Below are 26,770 nucleotides of genomic sequence, written 5' to 3' on the forward strand. Positions count from 1 at the left end.
AAAGCTGTCATCCTAAAAATGATTTAAATTATTTAATTGATGTGTAAGGTAATTTTATATAATTAGTGAATTTTGTGTATTACACTGATAGTACTAAACTTAAATTGTTAGCCATTGTGCTTATATTATCTTGAATTATAAAATAGTAATCTATTTTTATGATTTATTTGAAGATAATTTAACAGTACATTTTGTTTCTGGCATTAAAATGTGTATGACAAAACATTTCGTTAAAAGTTTACTTCTATTTTAAAAAAGATAAGTATTTTAGTTTGTAGTTAAATTAATTTCAATTTTTGATATGTGAAAAACAGGATTACAAGAATTCTATTTCCTACCTGGAAAGAACCAATGATTCTACTAAAATAAAGGCTACTCAAGTTCCAGTATCACAAGTTGGAGAAGCTAAATATAAGAACAAACATCCTTCATCTAAAGGATTGGAGAATGGCTATAATCTGATTGAAACTAATCCAGATTCGTGTCTGCAGTTGAAACATACTGTAAATGTGGATACAGGTCATATGAGCTTTGAAGAAAGGTCACAGATAAAACATTTGAAAGATGAGCAGAAAAATTGTAAAGTAAGTCAAAATATTTGCATGTTAGAAAGGAATGGAAAATACGTTGAAGAAGAAACAGGTAAATCATTTCCTAAAGGAAAACTTATTGTTATTGAAGACCTCCAGACATCTCTTCATTTGTGTCGAGATAGATTATTTCATCTGAAGCAGAGATTAGAAAATGCACCAGAAGTTAAAGTAGAAGCATTGTTAGTTGGAAAGGATATATTAATGCTATGTGGAGAAATTGAGAAAATTTTAGGACTAAGTGATCAGAAATTAGGTAATGGAAATGAAATTTATAGGTTAAAAAGCATAATTACAGAACTTCAAGCTGTTTGTGAGACAAAGAATTCTGAAGTAGAAAAACTTACTAATAATATTACAACTTTAAAATCTAGCTTAAATGAACAAGAACAAGGTTTTCAAAAAGCTCGTACTGAAGTTGACTTCTTGCAGAAAGAAAAAATGTCCTTGAAAGATCGTGTGAAGCAATTAGAAATGGTCTTGAGAACTTCAGACTCAGATCATTACCATAGTGATTGCTGTAAAGCCTTAAATGAAGAGAATACCCAGTTAAAGCTTCTTTTAAATAGTGCCAATGAAACTATTAAAAGTCATCAGCAAAAGTTAGAGAAAGACTGTGAAAGTTATAGTAACTTGGAAGTGATTAACTCCCAGCTAAAGCAAAGTATCAATGAATTCCAGTCACAACATTGTTCTCAGATAGCTCTGATGATAACCAAACTTAATGATTTGACACTGAAATTGGTAGCTGTTGAAAAAAGCTTGGGTTGTGTGAAGAAGAAACTTATAGAATTTGAATCGAGACAAGAAAGTCAAAGAAGCTCAATCCAAGAAAATAAAGGAGTAAATGTCTCTAAAGAGTTGGAAACAAAACTCATAGATTTGGAGTCTAAAGTAAATTATATTGAAACATGTTTAAATAACAAATCTGAGGATGATATTCATGTTAAAAATATTATGGCAAATGATTCTAGCACAGCTGTAGAGAATCAAGGTAGTCACCTGCAAAATGTTCTTGTAAGACTTAGCAGTTTGAACTCAAGAGTTAAGACTGCATGTGAAATAATCAGTACTAACCAGGAGGTAGGAAGAATAAGAGAAGTTTCTACAAAACCTGAGATCTGGTTACGTAGAGGCTCTGAGGCAGAAGCTAGTCAGGATGATTGGAGCACCTTTTCAGTTGTTGACAGTTTACCTGATTTATTTTCAGGATCCACAGAAGATGGCATTGATAGCACACCTACATCACTTTCATCTTGCACTGAAATGCTGTTTCAAAAAGTTAAAATGGTGGCAGCATGGATTAAGGAAACTCTCATAAATTTACACAAGCAGCATTACTTAAACGAGGCCAGCTTGGAGACTTCAGATTACTGTACTAATGATGTAAGATATTTGGTAAAAGCCTGTCAGTGCTTGCTTCCTGAAGACAGACAACCAGATAAAAATACAGAAGTGAGTTTAATATATCTTCTCCTTGCCCTTCAAGAAATAGCCATAGGAGTTATAAAATTAAACGAACTTAAGTCTTGGCAAAACCATGTAGTCATGAAAGAATTGTGTATGATAAACAAACTTGTCACTTTAGTTGAAAGCAAAATAAACACTAGTTCAATTGACAAAGCTGATAGCTACAGTGTTGTTGATACTCCACTTCTTTCTTTATTAACCTCATTCTTACCTACTTGTACAGTATCCATCTGTGACACTTTAAGTGCTCCAGAAGATAATTATTTTCAAAATAAAGATATTGTTGATGATGACTTGAGAAATAAACTCTGTGAGCTGGAAGAACATTGGAATAAAGTCAGAAAGGTAATGGACACTGTAAAACATAATAGTATTGCAATCCTAGTCAGACTTCTTCAGAATGACGAACTTCAAAGAGGAAACCAAGAAAGCTTACAAGGTAATTTGATAAGTGAAAATATTATTTTGGAAGAACTACTACTTGGTGAGATATATCACATTATACTATGTCAAAGTAAAATGTCTCAAAAACACATTTTCTCAAAATTCCAGGAACATTGTGTCACAGCTTTATATTCAGAATCAACAGCTCTTGAAATATGGAATGTGATTACTCAGGAACAGATGACTGAAGAAATGGAGAATCTCTTTGCTCAGATAAAAAATAGTTGTGTAAAAAACCTGTCTTTTCATGGTAATCACAAAAATTCAGAAAGCAAACTTCTTAGTCAACAATCTATGTTGTGCTTAGTAGGATTAACAGATGTGTGTATTCTTATTGGTCTACTCCAAGGTGCAACTACCTACTGTGCAAAAAGAGTAAAGAATATAACACTTAAGGATGGTGCTGAATCAGACAATAAGAAATGCATTCAGCTAGAGGATAGTGCATGGCCAGAGAATCTATACAGTCATCTACAACAGCAAGCAGCTAAAGTGCTTACTGTTTCCTGTCCTCTTTCACTTCCAAAAGAAAAAACTCCTTCCACTTTCTCTCACTTAGATGACCCTCTTCCAGTTATTGAGAAGCTGTCCCAGTTCAGTGCACGTAATATTGCCAAGATAAGTGAAAGGTACATAGAAAAAATGACCGAGATTAAATCACGTTACCAAGAAGAAGTACACAGAATACAGACAGAACTGGAAGCCTTGAAGCAAACACAGTCACAGTGGTTACATGAGGGCTGCCCATCTTGTGAGGTATTGAGGAAAGAAGTAAACTGTCTGTGTTTTGAGGTTCAACGTTGGCGAGAGAGAGCAAGCCAAGGTACATTGTGTCAAACTTGCAAGAAGCTGTCCAGTGAACTAGAAGAAGCTAAACAAGTTCACAAGGAGGAATTGAAATCTCTTCAGGGTCAGCTGCTTACTGAGAAAGAAAATTTGAGGAAACAATTAACTGCCACTTTTGATAATCAGGTAATTCAGCAGTGTTTGCAGGTATTCAGTTACTAAATTTGTTCATAAGATAACTATCAGTGGGACTTAATAATACCTAGGACTTCTAGCCAAATGTTTTACAGTGTAACTACAGGGGAACTCCCCTTATCTGGCCTCGGTGTGGATTCCTGTACGTGGTGAGAGGACCTCCCAGGGAAGGTTCTGTTCTTTCAATTTACCTCCTCTGAGATCTAAACATCCACCCACATGTTTGCCATGCATGGTGACCCGTGAAGGGGAGGAGAGAATCCTGATGGTTGAGGGGTCCAGCCCTAACACACCACACACCACTTTGGCCTTGAATTCCTGTAGATGGGTGGCCCCCCTTGGGTCAATTGGCTGGCCCACTTGGGTTAGGGTCAACCAAGTACCAGTGTTGGAAGTTCTCAACAGGTGTTGTGGAAATTGTATCTGATGCTGGTGTATGGATATGGTGCTCACGAAACCCTGGCATTGCTGTAGTGTCCTTGTAGGGCTCCATGGTGGTGAGGTCAGTGGGCACCAAAATTGCCCTTTTTCTATTATGGATCCTCCAAATAAAAACTGAAATAAAATAGTGAAAAAACAGTCCATAGGTAAACGACCACATCTTGAAGTTTCTGAACAGCAGTATTCAACATTTGTACCACCTGTTATACCTCATTTTCTTATCCTACATTCTCTTTCAGACAAACCTTTAGGGCAAATGTGCCCCTATTTTATTCAGAAGGGACTGGAGGGACTTGCTGGCTCTCCAAAGTCAGTGAAGAAGCTTCGATCTGGTGACATATTGGTGGAAGCATCTACATCTCAACACAGTGAACTCCTCTTGAATTCAAAGGCAATTGGGAATATACCTATTGAGGTTACACCTCATGCTACTTTGAATTCATCATGAGGAGTTATTGTTGAGAGGGATTTGAAGAACAACCCCGAGTCAGAGATTCTCGTTGGTTTTTTCTGGTGACATATTGGTGGAAGCATCTACATCTCAACACAGTGAACTCCTCTTGAATTCAAAGGCAATTGGGAATATACCTATTGAGGTTACACCTCATGCTACTTTGAATTCATCATGAGGAGTTATTGTTGAGAAGGACTTGAAGAACAACCCCGAGTCAGAGATTCTCGTTGGTTTCTCCATTTAAGGAGTTTCTGCAGTAAGGCGTATTTCCACTCACAAAGATGGAATTATGATGTCGACCAGTATCCTTATTCTGTCATTTACATCATCACATCCACTTGCCACCATCAAGGCAGGTTATCTTAATTGCAGGGTATGACCTACATTCCAAACCCTCTCCGATGTTTCCAGTGTCAGAGGTTCGGTCACTCAAAGACATCATGTAATGGTTCCCTGATGTGTCCTTGTTGTGGTGGCAAGGACCATGATGCCTATGAGTGTGAAACATACCCTCATTGCGTCAATTGCAATGGCTTTCACCTGTCCTACTTTTGTTCTTGCCCTAAAAGGTTGGAAGAAAAAGAGGTGCAGCATTTGAAAACAATTCATAACATTACTTATCCTGAGACTAGAAAGTTGCTGTCCACCATTTCATCTTGGATGTATGCTGCTGCACTTCATTCCACAACTACAGTGGGAATGCAGAGAGATCTCTCTGTACCTCCAAAAGAATCGTTTTAAAAACAAATGAAAAGCCTTTGACCTCCATGTTTAAAAAAGCTGATGAATCAACTTCAACACACATCTCTGTCCCTTACCTACATTCAAACAAACCCCAAGATCCACATCTTTTGGTTCTGTGTACAGGCAATTCCTCAGATACATCTTCTTCTCCCACCCCAAGATGCAAAAAAATCTTCTTTAACTTCTCTCTCTCTCTAAAACTGTTTGCATGCACTTTTGTCACCAAAGGGGTATTCACCCTGATTCTGTATTCCGTATTGGGGAAGTTGTGCTGCTTGTGGTTCCTGGGACAAAGTTCTTAGGGCTTATCTTTGACTGCAAGCTAACCTTTATACCACACATCAAGAAACTATGGGTCAAATGTACAAGAGCACTGAACATCCTCCATGTCCTCTCTTCCACCACTTGAGGATCGGATCGATGTTTTGTGCTAAAGATATATCGTGCTTTTATTCGATCGAAACTCGATTATGGATCACTGGTTTATGGTTCTGCCAGACCCTCGGCCTTAAAGATGCTGGACCCTATTCATCATCAAGGACTTCGGCTCTGAACTGGGGCTTTCCCCACTTCCCCAGTTCAGAGCTTATACATAGTCTTATGAACCTTCTTTGCACCTGTCTTTACTGTATGTTTCAAAACTTCGTTCCTTACCAAAGTATCTCATCTGAGGTTGTGTTTTCTTTTTTCAGTTGGCTACACTTTTTCAGAACAGACAGTCTGCCATTGCTCCTTTTGGCCTTCATATCCAGGCGCAGTTGGATGAATTAGGTCTGTTCTTGGATAACACTGCAGTGTCCACTGGTCAGCCCATCTCACCATGGCTTATTACAGTCCCCAAATGTGATCTTTCTTTAAGTCATCTGAGAAAAGCAGATACTCCCGATTGGAAGTACAGTCTTTTATTTGCTGGGCATCCAGTGCCTGAGGTAAACTGTGGAGGGGCTTCCCAAAATGCCATCAATATGAAGTACAGATGGTAAATTATAATAATGTAAATACCAAGGTATTTAGCTAAGCAGTACTCAAACTGCACTATTTATACTGACTCACTTAGTTCTGTACTGGCCCTGGAATCGCTTAACGTTGGTTTACACCCTATTCTTGCCGATATTCAAAACCAACTGGCCCATTTGTCTTTAACATCTACTTCTATCTAGTTTTTCTGGATACTGGGCCATATTGGTATTCGTGGGAATGAGCTCACCTTCACCGTAACTAAATCTATCTGCTCTGCCACTATCACTGCTGTGCCTGTTCCATGCATGGTCTATGGTCCTGTATTCCTCACTCAGCTCTGTGCCAGGTGGCAGTCAACTTGGAGTGAGCAATGCGAAAACAAGCTTTTCCAAATAAAACCCTGAATTGGACTTTGGCTGTCTTGCTTCTGTAAGGACTGGAAATAGGAAGTTGTTCTGACTAGACTACACATTGGTCACAGTTTTTTAATTCATCGTTTTTTATCTGGATCTGATGCATCAGTGTAGTTTGTGTGATACTCAGATCACACTAATCCACATTTTACTTTCTTGCTGTCGTTACAACTTTCAATGACAGCACAATTTTAAACATGTTCTGTCCCAAGGTTTGTCCATAATATTAGACAATGTTATTGGTGACGGTAACACTGTTCACCTTGGTAAAGTTTTTAGTTCTTAAAGACCATTAATCATTTTTAATGCCATTTAAGATTTTAAATTTATACATTAAACCTTTTTTTAATGTGGTTCCCTTTTGAGAATCACAGTCTGTCTAGTTCGATTTGAAATTAGAAAATGGCTGTAATGTTAAATAACTCTAAACCAGGACTGGAAAGACCAACTTCAGGTGACTGACACTGCTGTTTGAACTAATCGTTAATCATCCTGGCGAGTTATTATTAAAATTTTGCTACACATCTTTTAAAACTGTAATTACTTTACTTTTTGACAATGGCCATAACGTCAAATAACTTGAAACTAGGACTGGAAAGGCCAACTTCAGGTGACTGGCGGTGGTTTTTTAATTTACCTGTTAGTCTTCCTGGCGAGTTACGATAATTACAATTGTGCTACAGAAAGCCCTTTACGCCTTCTATGACTAGTTTTTCTCTTAATGTTGTAGACTAGAATGTAAACTTTGGTTTTATGCTATTTATAATTTAAACATTGTTTTTGTTTTATCTTAATTTCCTTTTATGAGTTTTACTAAATTTACTTTAATTTTACCTTTTTACTGGATGTTTGGAGCATATAGTCTAGCTGCTTTGTGCCATAAAACACTAAATCAACCAACCAACCTCTTATCTGCATGCTTGGAGGATGAAGGTTTGTAAATATGTGAAATCCACAGATAAATGAGATGTTGTGTGTGATTAGAAGGTGAAAGTGAAATATATAGAATAGTAATGTAAACCAAAACAATATTGAAGATGTCTGCATGATTTTAAATGCTTTAAAATCAGTTTTCTTTCACATTACTCCATTTTTTATAGTTAAATTATATATCTACAGAATCACGTATCATTTAAAAAAAAAAGTAAATTTCATAACAGTTTTGTCTTTCTGTAAACACACTGTCTAAGTTGGTGCTTATATCAAGGTAGTAAATATTTTACGTACTTTCTAGAATGAAACCTGCATGTTTCATTGTATGTGTGGTCTGCATGTGTATTATGTCTCCACTGGCAATACAACAGTGATGAAACTTGAGAGTCACATATGTGATAATTGAAGTCCATATGAGTGGTTTTTAGAGTAGTGAATGGCAATTTTAAATAATACCCACAGTTTGTTATTACTAAAATATCTTTCAAAACAAGCCACCTACATAGATTCGGATCACCTTGTTTACAATAATTTACTTTCTTTTGTTTTAGATTTTTTTTATTCCTTGATCAAATTTATGATAGCATTTATTATGTATGTCAACAAACTATAATTTAATCAAATAATAGATGAAGTGCATTTTAAAGTATTCAGTCAAATATCTTTGTGTGATTCAAGATGAAGTTTAATATAAATCAAGCTTGTATAACTTGTGTTTGATAGCTTAGTCCTTTCTGTTAAATGATTTATGAACAGACTTCAGTGAATGGACTGATATATATTCTCTATTTCAAACATAGCTTTGGAATAGAGAATACTTTTTCTTTAGGAAATGAATAAAAACCTTGTAACTGAGTGATTTTGAAAGGTGGACTTTCGTTCCTTCAGGAGCAAACTTTAAGGATATATTTTGATATGCTTACTGTAATATTTGTGCAAAAGTTTGTGTTTTGGAGACATATTAAAAGGTAAAATATTTTAAAACTTAAGTTCAAGGCTTAGTTAAATCTTTCATTATCAGATATTGATACTAAAATGAACTAAGTGATATTGAAAGGTCTAGTCCACACAGTAGTCCTCATTTGAAGTAAATTTTGCATTATACCCTTCTTTGTGGAAATTGAGATATTAAAACAAAATAATTTTGTGACTTTTATTTTATATGGTTTAATTTGTTACCTTTTGAAGTTTCAGTATCTGGTAATGAGATGTTTGTTGTTTCACGGCATGTTAATTTCTATCAGATATGCGTAGTTTGTTTTTAATGAATTATTAGCAGTTACATTTGACTAGTGTTGGGTCACTTTTTCACTTAGGAACTTGAATATTTTTTCTAACCCTTATTAATATTTATTTTAAAGGTTAAAGCATATCAGGAAGAAAGTGACAGATTACAAAAAGATCTGCAACTTGCTCAAAAGAATCTCAAGATTTTAAAGGCAAGATAAAAACATTTGTACTTTTTCTTGCACAATGTTTGAAGAACATAAAAGACAATAAAAATTGAAAGCTTTCATTAACAATTCAAACCTTTATTTTCTTTATCTCCTATGGTAAATATTTCAATTTTCATCATTGAATATTCATATAATCACTGGTGAAAATGTTCTATGTAATGAAATTTTCATTGCAAAAGTAAAGTTTTTGGCAATTGAATACCTTAAAAATACTTTTTAATAAACAACATTCGTTGTTAATTTATTTTTGTTTAAATTTTAATCAAGGTTTTTCTCTTTCAGAAATATTTTGGCTATTTTTTTTAGTTTAAATCAACTTATGATTACGTAGTGGTTAATATTTTATTGTTATAGTCATATTTTTGTTGCAGTTTTTGAAACAACTTCTGTATTACTTTGAAATAAATACCTGAATAGAAGATTAGTTTAATCTTATACATAAGTTAGTTATAGAAGAAGTTAGCAACTATATTATTGATTAAAGATATACACCAGCTAAAATTAAAGTGTTAAAAGCTTTCCCAACATTTTACTGACTATCATTTGTCAAATTCAAAGGCTTGCCAGGGTTGAATGTAAGTGCCAGAAGATGATATATTGAAAACTACAAGAACTTCACATGCATTACAGTAAGAGAGTTGTGTCAAACTGAATGAGTTCTATAAATCTTTATAATTCTGAATAATTGTCCATCTTTATTAAAAATCTTGTATGTTAAGATTGATGGTAGTATTGAAAACTTAAACATTTCATAATTTATGCTGTTATATGTCAAATAAAGTGATTCAGCAATACTGGAATCGTTTCTCAGTTTGATAAACAATAGTGTATTTATCTGCTGATAGCCCTTTACCTTTGACACATACATTGTTAAATCATGAACACCTAGATAGTTTAAATGCAAAGTTTCAGCTGTGCTATGTATTCTAATTAATATCTTTACTATTATCCTTTATAGGGGTGTGTTTATTAGGATTCTCTGTATTCTTTTTATTATTAAAGCATGTATTGCAAAAACATTACTGTAACTATTCAGATTTAAAACTTAAGGAATGAGTTCTGATATATTTCTTTTCTGTTAGGGTTAATACTCAAGGTCAATGATGGAAGCTTTGAGTGTTTGATTACATCTCAATATTTAAGTCTAAAAATTGATGTTTCTATTTTTCACTATATCTGATAGTAGATTTTAAACTCTGTTAAATAATATAGATAATGTTATACAAACGTAAATATTTTCAAATAATTGACTTACAGTAATACCATTGTACATGCTTTTTTAAGACATTCAACATCTCACAAATGTGCTGTCTTCCATAGGTTGTTACACAGGCTTATTACTGTACCCTTTTTGTTTGAAAATTACGTAACTGAATTAAAAACAATAAAACAAGGTACTGTCAATAATGGTTATACAGCTTAACTGATATGTTGTTTAAAAAAATTGAAGGCCATGAATTTAAAATGTACCAATTGACAAAAAAACAACAAAAAGAAATGGTGTAAGATAAGCAACATTATGGAAATTTTTCATTAAATATATAAACCATCAAATAAAGAAGACTAGAGATTGGCTTTATACTGTACAAACAATCTGGACAATGTATGTATACAGGACATTCCATAGATATAAGGGTTTGAACACTTCAAAGTTGGGAAAAAAGGATTCATAATTTGCATTGCACCTTATGAAAACTAATTGCCAATTTTAACTTGAAAAAAAACTGCAAAAGTTTACTTGTTTTCAAAAGAGGACTAAATAAGTAGAAATAAATAAAAAGATAAAAACAAATCCAGACAGTTTTAAATGACAAAATCAACTTAGGCTCTTCCTGACTTCCCACTCCACTTGCATCAGGGTAAAGGTTTACATTCAGTTCTTTGGTTAAACACACACACCTATTTACAAGCTATTTCATTCTGTACCTGATGGTGTCTTTACTGGTGAAACCATAATTGTAATTAATGAAATATTTGTGAAATGTACAATTATCTTTGTTTTAATTCCTCAGTTCTCTTAAAATTTTGCAGAACAATGGTTTCTGGTATTAATTACACTATGTAACAAAATTTTTACTTTTTCTTGTTCCTGGGCAGAAAGTATTATTTCCCAATAGCTTATGCCTAAAGTAAATGGAAAAGACTTATTTTTCTCTTCAAACTTTGCTTTTGTGACCTGGGAGCATATGACAAAAACATGGTGAGAGACTGTGTTTGGGGGCTGATACGTGAAAGTGATTTACATTACATTTGCAAATCTTGAAAACTACTCACTTCTAAACATTTTTGTGTAACTTAAGTATAAATGCATATAAATTTTGGTTCATGTGTTGTTTTATTCAGACCTTATGTAAATGAAAATGTACAACTTTGCCAGATTTTACATAGAAAATGGATTAATTTCTAAACTTCATTATCCAGGTCACAAAGCAAAGTTTGAAGGAAATAATGGCCATTTTCTGTACATTTACAACATAAGAAATAACACATGCTATTCAGGAACAAAACTTGTGTTACATAGTGTTATATATAATGTACTTCATGTTCACTTGTGAAAACTTTAGTATTTGTGTCAAAGGTGGACATTAGTTTTCTAGACTTTTATGGATCATAATACTTCTTTTTATTGAGATAAAATATTATGATTTTAGTTATATTAAGAACTTGTATTTCACAGTTCACACACGTACCCAGTTTGGCTTAACTGATGTGCCATGGGACTGATTCCACTATCCTGTGCTGTTCCAACTTCACTATAGGCACTATTACAAAAGTTCTAGTTTCACTTCTTTCACTCTATTATTAACCAATTCCACTTTTTTCCAGGATCCTATGATTTTAAGTCACTCTTATCAGTACCCATATTGTCAACAATTTCCTTAGCATTATTATTTTCAGTTAAGCCTGTGTTCAATCTGGTCTTCAGTTGTAAAGATTTTTCTTTCTTTTGAGTTCATTGGATTAAAGAAATTACCTGTTTTTGGTTCTTGATTTCATTTATAGCTCATCCCCAAGTTTTTCTCTCGTTTACTAGTTAGGCCTTATTGCTCACAAATGACAAAATATACAGCTTTCATTTGTGCCTGTTATAGTAATTTAATTGCATTTGGTGGTATGACTGTGAAGTGCTGCCTTCAAAGAAGAAATGTAGGAATCAGTGGGAATACGGTGAATCTCTTGTATTTCCAATGGTCACATTGTAAAAAATTTGATACCACTGTATAGATCTAGTAGTAGTATTAGTAAAATATGAGAACCTAAATTTTTATCTGATTGTGAGTCTGGAAACTTAAATTGGCATCTGATTTTAATCTTGATTCATTTATTTCCAGAGCTAGAGAAATAGGAACAAGAGTGGATAGTCTAATGATGGAACCAAACTTACATATTTGCTGGTGTTTATGTTTTTAATCAGTAATATAGTTTTATCATCCACTGGTTTTTTTTCTTTCTACTTTAGGTTCAACATTTATTGTTATGTCTCAAAAAAGCTAGAAGTGTGCATTCACAAAATGTAGATAATTTTAAATATAAACTAAATTTAGTAAAAATCACTCAATAATAATTCTGGATGAAGCGTTATTTTCCTTTTTATGTATTGGAATGTGGAAAGTTTTTCTTGAGAAGAATATTTGCTAACAATCACTTGCTATAATAAAAATGTAGCTTGAGAATGAGGAACAGATGAGAATTTTGACAAGAACCCATCAACAGAAAGTGCACGTGTTGAGTGAGCAGGCAGTACGTCAACGATATCAAGAAGATCTGGCCGAGTGGAAGGTGTGTGTGCTATTAAATGTCTTCTCTGACATTATCCATCTTATGTTGTTTAATGCCACATATTTTAATGCTGTTTTGTGTCTACTCAAATAAAATTACTTTCTTTCTTTTTAACCACTAATCAACTTTTATAAAGTGCTGTGGCTTATTACATAAGTATCTGTCTTGTATAAATAACAATTGTTTATTCTCTTAATATTGTGTTACTCAACCCTTAAATTGCTTGTTTTTTTATATTTTGCACTGTTGGTGGGGTCCAGATATTGAATAATATCATTTTTTTTTCTGTTATAACACCCATTATAAAGAACAAATTCTATAAGTTTTCAAAAATTCCTTCCAGCATATATAGTTATTGGAAACCCTTTCTGTAATTAATTAGATTAATAGCTCACATGTTTGTTTACAGGGCCCTGTAATCAAGAAAGACATAGATGCAAAAGAAAATGTTTTAAAATCCAATGGGGGTTTATTTTTCCATTGGTAATTTTAAAGTGTTCTAATGTTCACTGTATCTATATATCGAAGTACATGTCATAACATCTAATAAATAAAAACCAATCTATTCTAAATAAACATTTGTCACTCAGGACTTTGCTTTCTTCTTGAACAGTCTGGAAATAACACAGTTTCCTTTTTGAGCCAGTGGCTAGTAAAACACCACAGTTGGAACTATTGCAATTCATAGCTCAGAAAAGCAGCATCTTCATCTTATAAATGTTTGTTCCCCAGTGGGTTAGCTATAAAGTTATGGGCTTGAAATCCTAGAACCTATGCTTCCTTTCATTCCCTGCAGTGATGGAGCTCAGATAGTCGTTTTATTTAGCTTTGTGCTAGAAATACAAGTTGTTGATTGTTAATAAGAGGATGAAAATTAGTTTGTTTGTTTTTTTTAAATTTGTATAATGAAAAACACAATGTGGATACAACCATTTTTGTCTCTGTATTTATATAAACTGAAAGCCCTTTTCTGTCCTAATTTGATACCTTAAGGTCTTAGTATCTAAGTGCCATTTCATGTTTTGTTTCAATTGTTCAAACGTTTTTGATGTTTACACTCTTGACTGTCATATAGAGATTCTCTGAAGAAAGTCTGAATGATATTGAAAAGTCATACAAAGGATTGGTAGAAGAATTAATGAACAGGCATAAGCAGGATGTAGAAAGGTTGAAAACTGAGAAAGAACAAGCTTTGGAAGAAGAAATTCAAGCAACTAAAACAGGTAACTTGTAAAAATTATTTCACAAGGCCACTTACTTTGAAAATTTTGATTATATAATAGTAACCTTGTAGAAATAAAACATATTAAAACACCAAGATGAGAGAGAGATCTACTAATATATAAGATGCCACTGAGGTAATTTGATCAAATCTTTAGCATTATCTTAATTTAATACTTCATCCTAAAATAATGTTTCATTTAAAAAATAGTTTTTCTCTAATTCAATTTGACAGTGTCAAAATAATACATACTACATTGTTGGTAGTTATTCAACACAGTTATTTTCAGAAGTTACTTCCAAAGAAAGTTTATGGGTATGTATTAGAGACATTTGAAATAAAATCCTAAAGGACACTTTGATTAAATATTCTAGAAAAATATCTGAAAGACTCAGCATTAGTACAAGAGGGACAGACAAATTATTAACTGTTAGCTGAACTCAAATACTTCCACTGAGTTTCTGTTGCTTCAAATATGAATATTAATAAAATTATGATGTTTCTTTAGTGATTTACCTTCTATTGTTTTTTGAAAGTAGCCTGAAATATAACTTTTGGCTTTGTTATTATAAATTATAAATGGGCAATGTCTCGACCTTCCTAGGTCATCTTCAGGTTAACAAAGAGAGAGTTAGTAACTGACCATTGCTGGTCTCCATACCTGTTTATACTCTCGTCCCTAAGACATGCCTGGCAATATTCAGTTGCAAACTCTCTCTTTATTAACCTGAAGATGACCTAGAAAGGTAGAAAAGTTGCTCTACATGTCTACAATCTCGTACCTGTTTATACTCTTGTCCTCCAGACATGCCTAGTAACAGTTAGTTGCAAACTCTTAATATGAAGATGACCTAGGAAGGTTGAAACATTGTTTTCTGCATATCAGTAAAAGTGTTAATATCCATACCAGCCATTCTGAGATACATTTTTATTTTATTATTTTTAGAATGTGGTTTACTTGTATACATTATCTAAAACAATATTGATATTAAAATTTCTGTTTCAGTTTTTCATTAAAAAAAAGGTATACACCAGTGATGTATTCTCTGAATGCACAGTTGGGTCACATGCTTATAGGAATTTTGTAGTCTGTATATTTATGTAAACTGAAAACCCTTTCACGTCCAAAATGAGGACAGACCAAAATTCATTGATTAAGTGCTACATTTTTGTTATTAATTAATGGTTTTTATTTTCACAACTAATGTGATTTTATCACTTTGTATGTTGTTGTGAAATGTTTCAGACTTTTAATTATGTCTGTTTTTGGTTGTTGTTTCTTTCATCTTTCTGGAAATATTAATTTTTAGCTTTAGCTGTTATAAAAGAAACCTATCAAAAAGAGTTACAGGAAGAAATCAGAAGATGTAAAAGGGAAAATATGGAACAGAAACAACATCCTGACAATTTTGAAACACTCTACAAAGAGCACAGGTATGGAAGTCTTATTAATTGGTCAAACATTGTCCTCGTGTAGTTTTACACAACTTACAATAATAAATAAAGGCAGTTTTGCTCACTGAAGTAAATCATTAACTGTTTATTAGTTTCGTCCTTCAGTAAATCACCCATGACTTTCTCTGTTAGAGCTTTAGGAAACTTCAAATTATATTCAACTTATGAACTAAAACTAAACAGTTTCCAATACAATTCCTTATTTATGTTCATTTTTGGATGTTTGAACTGCATTGTTTTGTCATTTGTTTATGTATATTATATTTAGTGGAGAAACACTTAAAAGGACATTAAAACTCTTGGCCCAGTGGCCTTTCTGATACTATTCTTTGCCAAATGATTTAGACCTACAAGAAGGGTGTTAAAAATTAACACATGGGATTTCCTATCTTCTTATTTTAATATAATGTCATTGTTTTTAATTGATCCAGGTGCATGTAGTTTTCACTTAATACATGAAAAAAAAGTAATAAAGTTGTTTTCATTCTAGCTGCCTTTATTCTTTGTCATTCTCTTGAAGTAACACCTAGTCTGACCACGGGAGGTGTGGCTGTAGTGATATGTTTTGTATAAATATATTGGCAACAGTATTTTCCAATGGCAGACTGTGTAAAACCCCAAAGTTATGGGCTTCCCTTAAATTTTACTGAAAATGACCAGTCACATGAGTAATGTTAATTATTCTGGATAAGTCTGTTGTTACCTTTTAATGAGGCAACTTTAGGTTAACAAAGTCTTATACATAATTTTAATCTGAGTCAATCTGATAGAAATCTTCGACAAGTACAGTATGAAGAAAGATTCAAATTAATTAATGTGGTTAACCAGCAAGTAAACACAACCTTATTTATTAGTTTATTTTTAAGCTTACTTACAAATTAATTATTATTTTATTATAAATTACAGCTTTTACAGTAAGAACGATTATTTTTCAGCATAGTTATGGAGTTACAATCACAAGTTTTAATGGTAAGGTAATTTCTAACCCTTTCACTGTGCAATTAATTTTCAGGCTGATTCCACTGAAAATTAAAATTGTGACTTTGACTTTTTTATTACTTTTTCATAATTTAAAGAAGCTGCATTTTCTATATCTGACAGTAATATGCCTTGAAAACCATACTGGATAGTAAAAATAATGACTTAAAGATACAATTGAGGAAATTTAGAAGAAAGTTTTTCTCTGATAAATAACATAAATATAGGCAAAACTAAGTCAAAAGTTATTACAGAATATAAAACAAGATAACAAGCTAGAAAAAAATGCCTTATATGGATTCTATATTTATTCCTACAAAGTTTGAAATTTTGTAATGAGGCATATAAGCATCCAAATTTTACAGTGCAGAACAGATTATAGTACATACATGCAGATTTGATGGTTGTTTCAAGTACAGGAGGACATTCCTGCACATTGCAATAGTGAGAAACATTTTTTGTTAGTCACAGGATAAATCTGAATTTCACAGTCAGTGGGCATGAATGTTTATTTGGATATATCTGGACTATGCAGCAAAAGGGTTAAATCATTATTCAAGAGTCCAAAAATGTACATACATTTTCAAATTGATAGTGGCTACTTTAGCATATGCATACCAGTCCACATGAACTATTTATGGCTGAACAAAAAAAAAGAATGGGATATGTTAAATGTTTGTTAAAGATTAGGATTAAGTGGGAAAATAACAATCAAAAATATGTAGAGATGTGTTTGTTAACTGTGGGATTGTTTGATTTTATTAAGTAGGCTTTGATATTTCTGCTGTCAGCATCACATGCAGGTTTTATTGTTGAGAAAAACTGATTGTTTTGTTCATGAACTTGGGAGGGGAGTTTTTGGTGTTATTTTAACTTGATGTTCAAATTACATCGTGTTTCATCCAAGTAAAAGGCTGACCAGTTGTTACATTTTATTTTACAACTGTTTCCTAGTGGAGCACTTTCTTTATGTAATTTTATTTCAGTGGTTAAAATGAATCTAAGCATTATGTTAAAGTTATATTTATGTGCTAGTCATTTTGAAACTTCTGATATACATATGCCAATATTTTCTATATATATGGAATAGTGCAAGTGATTATGTTTCCTTTGTTTTGTGGAGTGTCTTTTTACTTTGTGTTTGTTAAGTGTCTTTTGCCTGCTTTTTTTATAGTTTTTCAATTTTTATTTGATTTTTCTCTCCATCCATAAGTAAGTGCTGTCAATTCAAAAAGTTAAATTCATTGTTAAGTTATTGAATGATGATTTTAAATAATAAAACCTTTAAAACTTGTGTACTTGAAAGTGATTGAACCAGTGATCAAAATGTTGTACCTGTTCTAAGAAACAACTTTCTTTATTTTAAAAGCTGTAAGTTATAATAAAATAATACACTGTGTTTGTTTTTTAAGTAAATATTGTACCCAGTCCCTTTCTTTCTTTTTCACAAACTCGGTAATTTTCAGGCTCAGCATGGCCAGGTGGTGAGGGTGCTCAACACGTAATCTGAGGGCCATGGATTCAAATTCATGTCACACCAAACATGCTTACCCTTTCATTCATGGGGGCATTATAATGTGATGGTCAATCTCACCATTCATTGGTAAAAGAGTAGCCCAAAAGTTGGTAGTGGGTGGTAATGACTAGCTGCCTTCCCTCTAATCTTAAGCTGGTAAATTAAGGATAGCAAGTGCAGATAGCCCTTGTGTAGCTTTGTGCAAAGTTCCAAACAAACCAAAACCAAATCAGTAATTTTCAAAGAAATTCAGACCTACTCCATAATAATATCTTGTTTTAACCTCTGGCTATTTTTTGGATTTATGTTGCTGCCCTGAGTAAAATCAGCTTTACTTGAAGATACCTCAGATTAGGTAATAAAAAGGAAATTTTGGTACAGTGAAAAAGGATATATTATTGCAGTGTGTGTGTTTGTATTGACCTTTACTCCTACTCTTCTGTTTAAATTTTCAAAAACTTTTTTGAACTGGAAATATTCTTTTCCTTACCTCAACGGATTTACAGCCAATATGAAGAATCTGTCTTTGAAAGAAGACGGTCATTTAAAAAAGTTACTGAGCGTAACATTCCTATTCTGGATAGTGGACTTTTATTGTTTTACTAAAGATGTTAGATAAGGGACAGAAATAGGTTTTGTAAGGACCAATAACAAAGTGAATTTTGGTTACAGTTTGATGGAATAATAGTCCACTTATTGCTGTGAGATCCCACTTGTACAAGTCGGGTTAAAAAAACTACATTAAAAGTAAACTTGCAAAACGTCTTAAACTATCAAAAATGTGCTAAGAATTGTGTATATAATTCTGTGTTTCCAATTTTACAATCAAAGTTAATTTTATTAGAATTGGTTAAAACTAGCTGTTTCAGAATGCCAAATGATATGTAATTTTTTTTATATGTAGTTTTATTATAATCCGTGTGTTAATTAACATTTTTAGGGACACTCTTGATGAGATCAGGAAGGATATGGTCTCTTTAACTGAGAAATTCTCTTTAAAATGTTTGGAAAATGCAACTTTAAAAGAACACTTGGAAATAGTCAAGCATCAAAAAGAAGAGGGCTCTAAGGTTAGTTATGTTAATTCTTTTCAAAATTCTGGGATCTTATTAGAAGATAATAAAAATATGCAAGTTCTAAATCAAATACTGTACAATTAATCTTAAAATTTTTATTATTAGAGAAAGATCTTACCAAAATATTAACTTACTATTGTTGCAGAGTTTAGTATTATATTCCTGGTACTACAAAGCTCATTATATTTAACCATAAAGCTAAGTTTGACAATGTATTAAATGTTAGAAAATTTTTTCCCTTTAAATTCTATATAGATATATGCTGTAACTCTGAAATAACTGCTGGTGTAAATATGTTTAATAAATAGTAGAACCAGTAGTATCAAGAACATGTATGTTTGAATTATGTAATAAACCAACAGCTATTTTTGTTATGATTTCAGGGGGTTTACAAACAATTTTATGTTATACACAGATGGTTTAAGAGGTTGTTCTTATTATTTAGGCCGACGTGGCCAGGTGATTAAGGTACTTGACTCTTACTCTAAGGGTTGTGGGTTTGAATCTCCATCACACCAAACAAGCTCGCCCTTTTAGCCATGGAGGCATTATAATGTGACAGTCTATCTTACTTTTTTGTTGGTAAAAGAGTAGCTTAGGAGTTGGCAGTGGGTGATGACAATTAGCTGTCTTCCCTCTAGTCTCTCACTGCTAAATTAGGGACAGCTAGCACAGATTGCCCTTGAGTAGCTTTGAGTGAAAGTCAAAACAAACCAAACAAACCTATTTTTCAACATAATAGAGGTAATCTACAGCTTAAATATTTAACAGATAAAACTAGTCTGTTTACTTGACAGCTACTGGATTTCTTAGTAAGAAGCAAACAGTCACAAGCTCATTCAAGTCTTGAAGTAGCTGAGATAGAACCTCTGAAGGAAAAAAAAGAGTTAACCTCAGTTGATACATCAGAAGTAAGTGATACATGGTTAGAACATTTATTTAGTTTTGTTGGTAAGGTTGTGTAAATTATTAGACATAATTTATGTCTAATACATCAGAGGTAAGTGATACATGGTTAGAACATTTATGTAGTTTTGTTGGTAAGGTTGTGTAAATTATTAGACATAATTTATGTCTAATAAAGCTTAGACAACTTGACTGGATTTTGAAGAAAACTTTGCTACAAGTTTAACACAGTATCAAATTTGAATAATTTATGTTAATTTATCAGCATTAATCAGTTTTACAATAACTAGTTGTTGTTTTTTTAATTTATATATATATACTTTTACACACACTTTTGATTCATATTTCCTCTATAGCACATACCACTTTATAGATATCAAGAACTTGGATATCACAAAGAAAATTCAGAGTGTCAGAAATTTCATTATTTGTAACATGAATGTTGGAAAGAAAATTCTGACTAGCAGAAAATGTAATATCAAAAAGAAGAACATCAGAAAAAAATATAAATTTTAAAAATTTTATTATCCAAATTATGGACATCATAAAAAAATTAGGTGTGTCAGAAAATTTATTCAACTTGGATGATAAGATGATATAAACATTCTTTTATTCATAGAAAAGTTTAGGGATTTAGAAGGTTAAAACCAAGCTACATAAATTTCTGAACTATAAAAGAAACAGAAATTTCTTGGTAGATTTGTTCAAGAGCACATGGAAGCACAGTATTTTTGGGAACTACTTTTTTTATTAAGCAGGAGGTTAAAAACGTATTTTTTACAAATATTTCTAAGCTTAAGTGAAATTTATCATTAGCTAACTGATGTAGTGCTAAATGAAGTATCAATGATGCAATAAGTAGTACAAACAATAGACACCAGTCTTCAGAAGAAATTCTTTAGAATTTGTAATTTCGTTTCACAGCTTCCTTGGAAACATTATAAATTTTCAAAAATGATTGTAATACCAAATAATTAAAGCCTGTTTTTATTTCTAAACAGACATTTATTGTTATTTTGAACCCTAATGATGAAGAAAGTTTAAGGAAAAATTTAAACCTGTCATAAGATACTATGCGAATTACTTATGAAACTTGATTGTGGTTTTTATCTCCTCTTGCTAGAGTATGTACTTTTATAACTAACAAAATAATTGGTGTGATCTAAAGTTAATTCTAGAACATGCTGACATATGTGGTGTAATAACAAACAATGTGATATTTGTTATTGAAAACTAATATGTCTGTTAATCTTGACAGTTCTTAGAGATCTTTTATAAAGAAGTTCTAGAGCAAAATATTTAGCAGATAGAAAGATGGCCAGTTGGTTGAGGTGCTCAACTCATAATCTGAAGGTTGCAGGCTCGAATCCCTGTTACACCAAACATGCTTGCTCTTTTGACCATGGGGCCATTATAATGTGATAGTCAATCCCACTGTTCGTTGATAAGAGTAACACAAGAGTTGGCAGTGTATGGTGATGACTAGCTGCCTTCCCTCTAGTCTTAAAATGATAAATTAGGGACAGCTAGTGCAGATAGCCCTCGAGTAGCTATGTGCAAATTTCAAAACAAACCAAACAAATCCTTTCATTTTGCAGTTTTTCTTATATAATTTCATATCAAGCATATGATCTCATATCCAGAAAGTTATACTTTACTATTTGTTTCAGAAAGCTGATACTTAACTCTTGAGTTCAGAAATCCTGTATTTAACTACTTTAGTTTAGAAAGCTCATATTTAACTATCTCGTTCAGAAAGCATGTACTTAATTTTCTGGTCCAGATAGTATGTACTTAACCATCTGGTTCTGAAAATGCATACTTAACTGGCTAGTTTAAAAAACGTGTGTACTTAGTTCTCTAGTTCAGTAAACCTTTATTTACCTCTTTAGTGTAACCTTCTTTGAGACTTCAGTTGCACATTTCGAGTGATGCTTTTAAAACCAGGATAATCCTAGTGTTTGGAGAAAAAAATTGTTTTAATTACTCTTGGGTAACTTTTTTCATTACAATCAGTTTTTGAAGAAATGTCTGAGAAACTAGTTTCTTGTGGATCATTAGAATAGTGTTTTTGTATGTGATTAGTTAATATGTATTTGATAAACTAGGTTTTAAACTCTATTCTCAAATTCAAAATATAATCAAAACATATTATACACAAATTAAGCTACATTTAGTGTTTATGTCAATATTTAAAATTAACATTATGTTTAAAACCAAAGAAACTACTTGTTCCAGTGTGCTTATTGGTCTTGTATGAATATACTTGCAATCACTGTAGTATGAACTGTATTGGTAAAACAACATATCACCTGCAAATGTGTGCACATGAGCACATGGGGATTTCAGCTAGAAGAGGATATATTGAATATTCTTGAATCTTGAATCCAATTGCACAGTTAGAAGAACAACTACCCCATACCTCTAGAAAACTTTAAAATTCTCAACTCCGGAACCACAGATTACAAATATTTTATTAAAGAAAGCTTTGCCATTTTCAGTTATCACCCAACACTGAATAATAACATCAAATCTTCCCTGTTATTAATGTAATAAATTCTGAATCTCAGTGTTTTTATTTGATAATTATTATTATTTTAAATATACAGTGTTTATACTTATATTTAAGCCTTTCCCTATAATGGTTTCCCTTAACAATGTCATTTATTAAGTATGTGGCATACACACATTTTATCTTGCGTTCCATTATAATGTTACCATTTAAATCTGTTCTTTAGGAACTTCCAGTTGAATACATAAACTTGTTAAATAGTTAATGTTGTTTTTTGTTGCTAGAATATTATGAACTAATTTTTTGTTGAGATTTTAATGATGTTAATGGAATTTGAAGGAATTCTGAAATATCCTTAGTTACCCCTTAAATGGCAGCCATCATGAATTGATGTTGTTACCTTCAACATTACTGTTGTTTAAAGGTTGAAGATGTTTTTGGTATTATCATGTTTTTAATAATTATTATTATAGAAACTCATTTTCCACCTGATTAATTAATGTGTAAAAGTGAAAGTTTAAACCACTGATTTTAGCAAGACCATCTGATTAGCTCAGAAACAGAAACATTTGTCATGTTTTTAATTGAACTTTTAATGTTAAATTTTGAGTTGAAGTGGCCTCTATTTTTATGCATGCGTCCTTTCTGTAGAATTATCCTAAGAATGTGGTTTTGATGTCTTTTTATTTTTTGTAATAAATGAATGAAATGTCACTTGGTTGTCTAGAATGATCTTTTGTTTTCCCTGCATGAAAATTTTATTTTCTGTTCTGCATGTTTACTTTAGTCAATGGGCACATTGAACATTTTGCGTCAATGCCATGATCTACCATTGACAGCTGAGAGTGGATTACAATTGTACAAAAGTCGCAGTCAGAATTCCACTATTCCCCTTCATTTGGTAAGATGTTTTACTAGGACCTTGCAGTCAATAAATATGTTTTCTTTTCTCTCGATAAATGTACATTCTGTCATGTAGAACTATTTACAGGGCAGATGGCACTATTTAAGAAATTTGAATTCTAAATATTTCTAGAATGTTTATATTGTGTCAGAGAACTTAGGCATAAGTCTTCATATGAAACTTCTTTCCTCATTTTTTTATAAAGATTTCTAGAAGTAGACTTTTAAAGGAAGAAAATTAATTATTTTTTTGCTCTTTTTTTACTATTATGTAGCAAAAATAACATCCATGTGTACTTAAAATGGACACATTTCTCTGTTTACTTTAATAATCAAGTAAATTTGCTAGCTGATAGTGCCTTTTAACCAGTGATAAGGTGTTAGAAATACCAAGTTTGTTGTGGCTGTGCCTAAAACATTAGCATAACATGCAAAAGAGAAATGTCATGGACAGTGCAATCACCTTCATATAATGCACATATGCAAAACTGGTTTTGTATATAAATTGAATTCTGTGTGTGTGTGTACATATATATAGGGGTTTTATATACAAATTCATGTACTTGGGAAATTTTATTAATGACAAAGCTGTGAACAATGCCAAATGAAACATTTTAAATCAAAAATGAGCAGAATTCCTCCTCGGGAAAATATATGACATTGAAGATCAGAATCTGAGCATAGGAGAGGTTGTAATTGAGTTTGAAGCTAGAAGTCATAATTTTACATGAACAGGTTGCTGTATCTTTGAAATGTCCAAGTGGTTAAAATAAAAACCTATTTTATATGGCCTGGTGGTTAGGGTGCACAGGTTTATCCCTCTTGCAGCTTTGCACAAAATCAAAAAAAAAACTCTTAGCATAAGGTAGCATACAAGTGTTATGTCATAGTTTCTCACTCTTCTAACTAATGGTACAATACACAGTTTAAGAGCATGGAGAATGTTCTAGTAAAATATAAAACCCTGCAATCAGAGCACTTTCAAAAGGTGGACATTTCATCTTCAGTTTGCCCCTGAAGAAGAAAATCCATCTTTCGAAAGCACTCAGGTTATAGGGTTTTTATTTCATTTCTATCAAGACTTCTTGAACTCACTTGTTTTTTCTAGCATTGAGAATAATCCATTGATGCCCAGACTTCTGCCAGATTATATATTAAAGGGTTCCCAGATGAACAGTGCCTTTCACATTAGATTTTTAAATACTATGGGTTCATTTACACATAGACTTTTTTTCAAGCAGACCTGGAACAGTAATGAATATTAAGAATGAAATAACCATATTGGCATTTGTTACATATCAGCAGCACTGTTAAATATTTATTGCCATTTTCTAATACTATTAGGATGTTTACCTCAGCTGTATTCACACCTATAACTGTTTTTTCTGAAGAGCAGTTTCATATTGTTTAACCTCTGCAGGTGACATTTTTGGTATATGATGCTCATTAATAAATTTGTAAGGAAATGACCCTGAAAATGACCTTTGCTACATTGTTGTAGTGTAGACCCACAATGCTTCACTTCATACACCATCAATTATTTTCTTGCATCTTTCCATTGTTGAATGAAGTGTTATGAAGCTTTAAGTTGAATGGTTTTTAGCATTTGGGGATTTCATACATTTATTGCATTCCAACCCTTTCAATATATCAACAATCAGGAAAGGTTTGCTTCACAGTTGATTCTTTTGTTCATAAGTAAACTGTGAATTTTTTGCAAAAGTGATTTCTCCCAAGTTGATAATTTTAACGAGCGAATTTCACATCACTTCCAGACAACCAAAAAGTTTACTACATTTTGTTCTGATACCTTTGGATGTTTACTGATGTAAGATAAGATGTATTGTTGACACATGTACAGAAACTATGTGTTTTTTTTAAGCAATTCATCTCTTCACCAGATACAATTCTTTGCATTAAAGAAATGACTTTTGGAGGGAATTTTCAAATAAAGGTAATATAATGGTGAAACAATGAATAATGCACAATGTTAAAATGAGTACCCAAAATATAACAAAAGTGCCAAGAAACAATATGTATATTACTAAAATCGTAATATACATTGTTATTGAAATATTTCTGGTTATCATTGAATAGACTAGTTTTGAGAGGTTTTCAGATTTTTTTTTTTCCTCTCAAAAGTGTAAAATTAAAATAATTTATATGAATTTGCCAAACACCTTTTTCTTTGTAAAATTCTTCTTGAAAATATGGTTTACATTTAAATAATTCACGTATCAGTTTCTTAATTTCATATCCAGCTTTGACCAAATCATAAAGTGAAGTAATGTCATGAAAAGATGTAAATACAAGCCTACTGAAGGGATTGAATAATGTAGGAAATGTTATCTCCACCCAGTTCTTATTATCACAGACTTGTGTAGTGGTCAGTACTAGGGAGTGTTTCAAGACATCTCCCACAATGCCTGAAATGGCAGTACTTTTCTTAACCTTATGCTTGTTTTCAATTAATGGCCAATTTAATAAATTAAAAACAAATTGGCATAGTTTGAAATTAACTTAGTTTTAAAAAAATTGCTTATGCTTTTAATTTTAGCTAATAAAGGTTCAAAAGGAATAATCTATTGTTTTTAAGTATATGAAGGAGACATCAGTGGAATCACAAGCAGCTACCTCTGATCACCAGCCGAACAGTTTCTCAAGAACGGAAGATTGACAGTTGAATAACATATTCAACCGTTATGAACAAAAGTAGAAAGGTAAACATACATAAGCTCAGTCAGATGTCTAGAATAATGACAGGTTTGAGAGGTGTTTCTTTATTTATTACAACTCTAAAGATCTTTCAAAGGATAGGCACTCTCATATTTAGCAGTAAATTTTTCAGTACTGTTAACAGGACATTATTTGGTTGAAAATTATAATTTTTACTAGTTTCTTGTTAAAGAAAGTGTGTCAACAAACATGGATAGGTTTTGTTTTGGCAACTTTTAGTGTTATACTGGTTTTGAAAATGATGAACTATATTTTATTAGACAAGTTTTCAGAAGAACCCCTCTCACTCTTACTAACATCTCTGTAAATTCAGCCTCACTTTAAAAGGAGTACTATTTTTCTTAGTGGACTGACTCTGTGAAGGGAGTTGATTAAAAAAACAAAACAAAATGTAAATAAACCTTTAACATACCTTATATCATCAGAGATGAAAAACGTGCTGACAAATAATGTAAATAAACCTTTGACATACCTTATATCATCAGAGATGAAGAATGTGCTGACAAATAAGATTCATAAGTTTTTGTCAGTGAAGTTTTGTGTATCATCATATTCATATTACACCCTGCTTGTTATTTTACTCAAACAGTTTCATCTGCAGATTTTTAAGTTTACCACATTGATAAGTTCTATTTGTTTTTTTTTTATTTCTAAGGAGCAAGGTTATCAGTGCTATTGGGTTGGAGTTATGCAAACAGGTCACGTTCAGCAACTTGATTAATCTTTGTACATTTACCTCTGTCACTGAAGGTGATTGAAGTCATGTTTTCACAAAACCCCCCTGTATGTGTTGATGTGT

General features: G+C 32.2%; 1 protein-coding gene across 1 annotated transcript in view; it reads left to right on the top strand.

The window, feature by feature from the left end:
* The first annotated feature begins 311 nt into the window (after positions 1–311).
* Positions 312–26,770, top strand: part of LOC143240514 (uncharacterized) — a 30,300-nt gene continuing 3,841 nt past the window's right edge. The window contains exons 1-9 of the mRNA XM_076483048.1: positions 312–3,476; positions 8,792–8,869; positions 12,554–12,667; positions 13,743–13,890; positions 15,200–15,323; positions 18,779–18,908; positions 19,712–19,825; positions 23,120–23,233; positions 25,832–25,955. Coding sequence (XP_076339163.1) covers positions 525–3,476; positions 8,792–8,869; positions 12,554–12,667; positions 13,743–13,890; positions 15,200–15,323; positions 18,779–18,908; positions 19,712–19,825; positions 23,120–23,233; positions 25,832–25,912 — 3,855 coding nt within the window. The 5' untranslated portion in view covers positions 312–524 and the 3' untranslated portion in view covers positions 25,913–25,955. The remainder of the gene's footprint in view (positions 3,477–8,791; positions 8,870–12,553; positions 12,668–13,742; positions 13,891–15,199; positions 15,324–18,778; positions 18,909–19,711; positions 19,826–23,119; positions 23,234–25,831; positions 25,956–26,770) is intronic.

Source organism: Tachypleus tridentatus, chromosome 13, assembly GCF_004210375.1.
Source record: "Tachypleus tridentatus isolate NWPU-2018 chromosome 13, ASM421037v1, whole genome shotgun sequence".
NCBI lineage: Eukaryota > Metazoa > Arthropoda > Merostomata > Xiphosura > Limulidae > Tachypleus > Tachypleus tridentatus.